Raw genomic sequence first — 8,516 nt, 5'->3', positions numbered from 1 at the left:
GGGAAAGAGCAACAGACTTTCTGCAAGTGAGCCAATTTTTACCTATATGTTGCCCAAACACCATTTAGTTTAATAAAGAGAAAACCTTGGTTGCATGGAGAGATACCATGTAATTGTAAACATAAAACATTATCAAGAGCAACAAATCTATACAAATACTAAAATAAATTATTTTCTCTAAAGCCTGCCTTTATCGTCAATAGCATGACTGATTATTCTATATATCACATCTCACATAAAATCATAAAGCGTCCTAAGAAAGCAGATACTACAACACTGCATAAGATTTTAAAGCCTCAAACATCAAACCCACAAATTATAAGAAGTGGTGGTTTTAATCCTGTTGCTACCTCAACATAAGAGAGGGATACGACACCTTTCTTACCGGCAAACACAGGAGAAGGGAAGATGTCCATCAAAAGGAGGGCATATCAGAGTCTCAGAAAAACTAGGGTGAAGGCATCTATAGTTTCAAATAGCATGTACACACATGTGCAGTTAGGAGCTGAGAACCACTGATATAAACTAGTAAAGAATGACTAAGAGGAAACTGCACTTTGCAGTAAAGGGCCTGACAATACAATTTAAAAACAATTGGATAACAAGATAGAAAGTACTTTAGATTTTCAGTAGTACTGAACACACAAGGTTTTCTAACTGCAAAGGCAGCTCTAATCACCTTTTGTATTATTAAAGAAATGACAAAGATGTATTGTAATTACTTTTTGTACATTAAAAATTAATGGGAAATGCTCACATGCTAAGGTTGTCATTTTCAGAAAAATACTTTTGGGGAAAAATTAGCAAATTTAAATCACATGGCTTCAGAGGGAACTATAAAGGTTAAGTTTATATGGTCACACAACTAACTGCAGGCAAAGTACAAATCCCAGTCATGGGCTTTTTGTAAAGTAGATGGTGCTTTCTTTCAAGAATTTCCTTCTTTTAAGAGCATTTCCAGGTAGCACCAGCACCAAACTCTGCCAAGAACTTAACACACAGTGTACGATCCAGCCAAAATTCCAAAGGAAGGTTCACAAAGGACTTGCAGTGTGAAAGCCACACAGGCGTGCTGACGTGGTTTCTGAAGTGGAGCCGTGTTTGCGAAAGATCGCTGGGCTGGAAGCCGAGAGATCTAGGGCTTGCTGTTAACCAGGTGTACGACTCCATCCCACAGGCAGATCTATTCATCTCTGCATTTCTTTTTTGTTTTCTGTTAAATGGTGATAGTGCCTGTCCCTACTTAACCTTACTTAGCTTTTACATGTGCAGACCTCTCCCTCTCCTGGCTCTCCTGGACCATCAGCTTCTATCTAACCTGGGAGCTTGTTAGAAGTAAAGAACCTCAGGTCTCACCCCAGATCTACTGAATCAGAAACCGCATTTTAGCAAGCTCTCTAGGCAAGTTCTATCCACATGGAAGTTTAGGGAGCACTGCCTTGATTACTTCTATCCTGCCTATTCTAGGAATTTTATTCCTCTTCCCAAACAACATAAATACACGCCCCCAGACACCACCAGAAAGTCCTCAGGAGTAAGGAAAATGAAATTCTTACTGCCTTAATTAAACTCTACCTTTCAAAGCATCTAATAAGAAAAACTACTTGGAACAAAATGAAGCAAAAATAATGGCAACTAAATTAAAACTTGAAATCTTAGTTTTTATTGTTAAATTATAAACTGTGTACAGGATACACTTACAGTTTATCTCCGAGCGTGTTTTTTCTTCTCTCACATTTCTACTTGTTGAGTGAATTCTATGTGGGACAGCAACAAGAGGCTAGGAAAGAACAAAATCAATGACAAGCCACGGTCTGGTCCACAGAATTACCCAAATATGAAAGAAATACTTCTCTTCATATAAAAATGGGAACAAAATACAACTTTGTTAATATTTGTTTAAAAAATGGCAACCAGAAACTGAAAGCTTCTTACTCCTCAAACTGGGAGCTTAAGATTAGGGATATACGTTATCCACAGCAGGTTCCCAATAAATGTTCTATGAGTTGAATATAAATAAATATTCAAAATTGAATATTTCAACAACACAATAGCTGTTCAAAAGCTGCAGCTAGCTTTTCCTGTTGCAGAGGAGAAAATTGTAATGGAAAAAAAATCTGCCTCAACTTCTTATATCAAGAAGGATGAGATAAATGAAATGAAATAATGCTAAAGGCATTAATGATTTATGGTCTTCTTACCTAGTAAACACATTTTCCCCACCTTAATGCTTTTTCTTGTAGAAGCAGCACTCTATTTTCTTTCCTTTTATTTTATTAAAATCTCTCTATGTGTACTGTCACTTTCAGAGAGAAATATCCTGGGGGGTATGTGACATGGGGATGAGTTCTTCTTACTATTAATTCATGGATATTCCTCCAACCTTATGGAGTAAAAAAGGCCCTATTTGAAAAGCTTCTGCAACTCCATTCTATACACTCTAAGGCTTCACTTTAAGAGGTGATGCCAGCATCTATTTCATGTACCAAACAGGTTTTTTCTTCTGTGTGTGAAACACTATCTTTGAAGTTTTACTACCTTTGAAGGAGATACACTCTTACACATCTTTTGGAAAATGTAATCTTTTGGAAAATGTAATTCATAAACATTTGAGCTCAAATTCTTAAGACTCTATAAGGCACATCAAAAACACATCAAAAACAGGACCCAAGTTAACTATTCTCAGTGTAGGCACCTCTCAGGAAATAAAAATATATGAAAAATATATGAAAAATATGAAAAATATGAAAAATATATGAAGCAACTAAATGCCCATTGATAGACAAATGGATAAAGAAGATGTGGTACATATATACAATGGAATATTGCTCAGCCATAAAAAGGAACGAAACTGAGTCATTTGTAGAGATGTGGATGGACCTAGAGACTCATACAGAGTGAAGTAAGTCAGAAAGAGAAAAACAAATATCGTATATTAACACATATATGTGGAATCTAGAAAAATGGTACAGGTGAACCTATTTGCAAGGCAGGAATAGAGACACAGGTGTAGAGAACAAACATATGGACACCACTGCGGGGAAAGTGGCAGGGGGGTGGTGATGATGGGATGAACTGGGAGATTGGGATTGACATATATACACTAACATATATAAAATAGAAAACTAATAAGAACCTGCTGTATAAAAAATAAATAAATTCTTTTGTCTGTCAAAAAAAAATATATGAATCTAAGACCCAAATATTAAAACACCAATGTAGTAAAACAGTAGCAAAAATAATTTAAAAAATTAAGTATTTAAACTTTACATGTACACAGTGATTTGTAGTTTACAAAGTGCTTTCATATACCTTAGCTCATTCTGTCCTCCAAATGAACTTGTGAAACAAGTATTAATCTTCATTTTATAGATGAGGACATTCAGCTAGTTAGCCGCAGAACAAGAAAAACCCTGGACTTTTGATCACAATATTTGGAGCAAACACAAACAAGCAAAAATAGGTATCATGTTAGATTAGTCACACATACTGCTGTTATCAGTGAACTTGGATGAAATCTATGCTTTCTATGAGAACAGTTTTACTTTCTCAGCTTCAACAGTGCAATTATAAAAGTATTAAACCTTATAATGCTGTACCTAGTACAAGGGTTAACATACAGGAGAAGAAAATGCTATTAATCACAATTACTTCAAGGTGTAGTACTCCTAAAATAGAAACTACATGGGAACCCTACATGAAAAGTCAACTTTCTTCCACTGTGAATGATGTATATACTAAACTAAAGCAACTAAAGACTAAAGCAGAACTAGTGCACATGCTAAATATTTTCAAGAGAATTCAACTTCCACACAATATTATATAGGATCACAGCAAGTACTGAAACGCTAGTTAGACACATTCAAATTCTGAGTGACAACACAGTACTTAGCAATTATAATTACAAATCATTTGCAAATAATAAGACTTAGATACTACATATTATGTATAACATATATTGTAGTATTATATATGTATAAATTACTATACATTTCTCTGGGGAAAGTATGATCTTAAACTATGGTGGGAAGAAAAGTTACCCTCCTCCCTAACCAACAATTATAATACTAATAACATAGTCTTGATAAGGAGAAATTTCTTTCTCTGCTATATGAGAAAATTTCAGAAGAATCTTTATTCCACAGGTTGCTTCTATATTTGGTTTATTATTTCTCGTCTTTAAACACATTTTAAAGGACTTTATAATTCAGCACAACAAGTAAACAGGATGAAGTAAGGGACAACAATGCAGCATCTAGTGCACTGAAAGAGTACAGGTAGTCCTCATCCTGTTGTCTTGATATGCACAGATTTCAGTTAGTAGAATATAGTTAAATTACACTAGTCCTCTATAACATGGTTCAAATTTCAGTCACCAGTTTATTAGTTGTATAATATTATATAACATTAATTGTATATTATTCAGTATATTAATCTTATCAACATTCAGTATATTAATTATAATTGCATAAAACACAAACTTCACTGCCTGCTTGTCAGTCCACAGATCACTATGTGAATAACAGATGCACATCATGATCCGTAACTAATCACGTCACTACTTTCAAAGTCTGTCTGTGACTGGTCACTGAGCATCTGTTATTCATGCACAGACAGCACAGGCAGCAAAGTGAGCATCTGAGCATCTGTCATTCATGCACAGACAGCAAAGTGTGTAGTTGTGTTCCCTCCTTGTCTCTCAGTGATAATATACTCATGTGACATTTTTACAAAAATTGGTAACTGAAAGAAGAAATTAGCCAACAAAGATAAAACTGCTACAAAGAAACAGAAAGTGATAACTCTGGATAATGTTGGAAATGAAGTTTGAATCAAACATAAATGAAGTTACAGGAGAAAATAGCTGACTGTGAGAATGCTGACACTGCCACTGTTCAAGAGACTGTGGACACACAGCCAGGGTAACTTAGTGAAAGTGAACATGACATAAGTGAAGAAAGAAGTTCTGATAAAAAGGATGAAGGTGCCCCAAAAGAAGGGGCGCTAGCAAAAATTTTCACATCACAGGAATACTGAGGTTATTTCATGCATTGAAAGTTCAAAGGATAAAATACTGGAAGCTGATCTGAACTTAGAAAGGAATCTGACATTCACCAAAGCATAAAGAAGATACTTGTTCTGTGTCATAAAGTTATATGACAAGAAGAAGGCAAACACTATGCAATTTACTCTATAAACAGACTACTTGATAATGAAACAATCCATGGAAGTGTTTTTTTTTTTTTTAAACAAAGAAAAGAAACAATTCTCACAGGTTCTAATACTTTACAATGTACTAAATAAAATATTATTAGTTTTACTATTTTTTTCATTCCCCTATACATTTAAAACTGACAATAAGAGTTTTTCATATTCTAACAAAAATTTTTTAAGGTCACAAAACAATTATAATTTTTCTCCTTGAGTATTAAGATCGCTTTGCAGGGGATGTCCCTGGTGGCGCAGTGGTTGAGAGTCCGCCTGCCAATGCAGGGGACACTGGTTCGAGCCCTGGTCCGGGAAGATCCCACATGCTGCAGAGCAACTAAGCCCGTGCGCCACAGCTACTGAGCCTGCGCTCTAGAGCCTGAGAGCCACAACTATTGAGACCACATGCCACAACTACTGAAGCCCTCGCGCCTAGAGCCCGTGCTCCACCACAAGAGAAGCCACCGCAATGAGAAGCCCGCGCACCGTAAAGAAGAGTAGCCCCTGCTCACCGCAACTAGAGAAAGCCCCGCTCAGCAACAAAGACCCAATGCAGCCATAAATAAATAAATGAATTTACATGCAAAAAAATGCTGTTGGATCCTTTCAAAAAAAAAAAAAAAAGATCGCTTTGCAGGATTTCACCTTACTTGGTCATTTGTACAGTCCTTTACTACCATGCAAATGAAGGAACACCTGTATATTAAATTATAGAAGAATTTATAAAGCAAAACAACAAAACCCAATTTCTCCCTAGTATAAAGTCAATAATACTTTACAATTCTTAAGTTTTTTGTTTTCAAATGCTTTTCCAGACCTTTAAACAAAGGGATAGTAGCTTATTTATAGTTGTATAAAGATGACAAGCTAGAACAATGATGAATTGATAGAAAGGTTCTCTCTTACCTAAGACAATCTGAGACCACCTTTCTGACCACTGAGAGCTATCATTACTTCAGTATCATCAATAGAATTTACACCATTTTAAGTACCTTCCAAAAGCCAGTCAAGTTCAAGGCTATCCAGCTCAGTTACAGACCCAATAACAGAATTCTGACATGTCACATATACTGAGTTTACCTTAGGTGCCACAATTATTAGCTGAGTTAGGAATTTTACATATGCCAGCCGAAGTGAAGCTTCCATTCATACCAATGCTCCCATGATACTAGGGTTATTTAATTCTCTAACTACACTGGCTCATTTTTAAACACGTCTACAGCAGACAATTAGGGTAATAGTCACTAACAAAGTCAATCCTATACTTTCTACTAACCACTAATAACTCATGAAATATTGTACAAGGATTCTTTTTGAGAAGAAAATGGAATAGAAATTTTATGTATATTCTAACATCTTGTGTAGGTGCTTCCCATTTGCATTCTCTTTTACAATGGATTATTTATTTGCAACTTCATCTGAAATGACGACTTTAAAAAAACTACAGTAATTTCAAGAAGTAGATTAGATGATTCTGCCTTTGCCATTTTCAGAAAACAGTCTCTATAAGTAGTCAATAGGAAAGATCCAGCTCATGACTTCCAAAGTCAAGGAGTTAATTCTTCCCTCAAGAGTTGATTGAAACTAGATCCAGAGCTTAAAAGAACTGATTTTTCAGATGTACATACATATATACATATATGTTATATACTACTTGGTAAAAACAGTTCCTACCTCAGGATCATCATCATCAAAATCATGGTAAGTGGAATGATCTGGATTATTCACTTTATCCAACAGTTCGATTGCCAAAGACCGTGTCAAAGGCTGTGTGACAAACGGGTGCTATAAAAATAAAATAACATAGTACAGAACACTTATTAGAAGTCTGTTTGAGTGACATTTTATCTTTTGAAAAAAGACATATTTCAGGGCAAAAATAATACCTGTAGTAGCTTTTCAGCAGTAGGTCTTTTTTTTGGATTTTTGGTAAGTGCCATTTTCACAAAATGATGAAAACTATTTGACCTAAGAAATTTTGAAAATCAGATTTTAAAATTTCAATTATTATTTTGCTCATGACTATAAAAGTAAATAACACAAAAATACTTACCACTTCATTTTATCCTTTAGTTTAGGAGGCTGAAAATTGCTTTTTGTCATTAGAAATAATGCTCTGAAAAATCAACAACCATTACACAGCATTTTAAGATTGCATATTTTAATATATAATATTAATTCTATTACTATAATTCCCAAATAAGGTAAAGCAAGACTAAGAATATTACTTGTTCACGACATAATAAATAATACTGGGGGGGGAGGGGACATTAATTTAAGCACAGGATTCTTTAACTATGACACACTGACCTCATTGGGTGTAAGTCAAACATAGGAGGCTGCAGCTCAGCAAGTTCTATGGCAGTGATCCCCACTGCCCAGAGATCACAAAGCTGATTGTACCCCCCTTTCCTCTCAACGGCTGCGACTTCTGGAGCCATCCTGAAGGAAACAGTCCAGAAAAGAAAAATCTATTTATTGCATTTTCCTTCTTATTCCCATCAGAGGCACACCATCACTATGTAAGCTGAGGCCTATTTAGGCCCTGACATCTGAAAAATAAGTACGTAGTACTTAAACGGCTCATATTTCCCAAGATCTCAACATCTCATAAGACTCTCCACCCCAAGCCCCTACTGATTTCTCCTTTGTTACTTTGTTAAGCTATTTACTATAAAGGTTTATAAAAATTTTCAACTATAACAGAGGGACATGTACCAATTTGTCCACATCCCAATCTCTCTTCCACTGTACATGCAAAATTCTATAGAGACATAACATGTAATAAATAACTTATCATTTTTAGCTCTTCCCTCTTACGTCAATAAACTGCAATCTGGCCTCCGACTGTTTTCACTTGATCAATACTATTTATTGGGGCACCAAGAATCTTCATTTAGTACCTAACTCACATTTACTATAAACTTAATTGGAAAAGTTATAAAAATGAGTGCTTTTAAAAATATATATTTATTCAGATGAAAGTTACCTGAATTCAGTATTTTTCTTGTTTCTTTCAACTTTACTGTAGTCTTATTCTAATTATACCTCTATAAATTTGTATTTTATTAAATAATTATGTTGATTTTCAAATATAAAAAATTTCAAATCCTAAGCAGTAGTTTTGAAAAGAACTACTTGAGATAAACATTTGAACTCTTACATATCAAAAGCGTGAGTTAAACAGGCAGCCTTACAAGTATGTTTGTTTTCCTGGTATGATTTCAGGAAAGTCAAATATGTCAGTAAGTGGGCTTCCCTGGTGGCGCAGTGCTTGAGAGTCCGCCTGCCGATGCAGGAGACGCGGG

At 35.1% G+C, this 8,516-nt stretch overlaps 1 protein-coding gene across 2 annotated transcripts in view; it reads right to left on the bottom strand.

Moving 5' to 3' along the window:
* The window catches only part of MAP4K3 (mitogen-activated protein kinase kinase kinase kinase 3), a 207,434-nt gene that overhangs the window by 60,426 nt on the left and 138,492 nt on the right, over nt 1-8,516 (bottom strand). For both annotated transcript variants that reach the window (XM_007445764.1, XM_007445765.1), the window contains exons 9-13: nt 7,519-7,650; nt 7,262-7,324; nt 7,095-7,176; nt 6,883-6,993; nt 1,702-1,780 (exon numbers count right to left, since the gene is read on the bottom strand). In XM_007445764.1, coding sequence (XP_007445826.1) covers nt 1,702-1,780; nt 6,883-6,993; nt 7,095-7,176; nt 7,262-7,324; nt 7,519-7,650 — 467 coding nt within the window. The remainder of the gene's footprint in view (nt 1-1,701; nt 1,781-6,882; nt 6,994-7,094; nt 7,177-7,261; nt 7,325-7,518; nt 7,651-8,516) is intronic.

Source organism: Lipotes vexillifer, unplaced genomic scaffold (genome assembly GCF_000442215.2).
Source record: "Lipotes vexillifer unplaced genomic scaffold, Lipotes_vexillifer_v1.1 scaffold278, whole genome shotgun sequence".
Taxonomy (NCBI): Eukaryota; Metazoa; Chordata; class Mammalia; order Artiodactyla; family Lipotidae; genus Lipotes; species Lipotes vexillifer.
The sequence above is the reverse complement of the archived record's forward strand: the minus strand, read 5'-3'. Positions and strand labels throughout refer to the sequence as shown.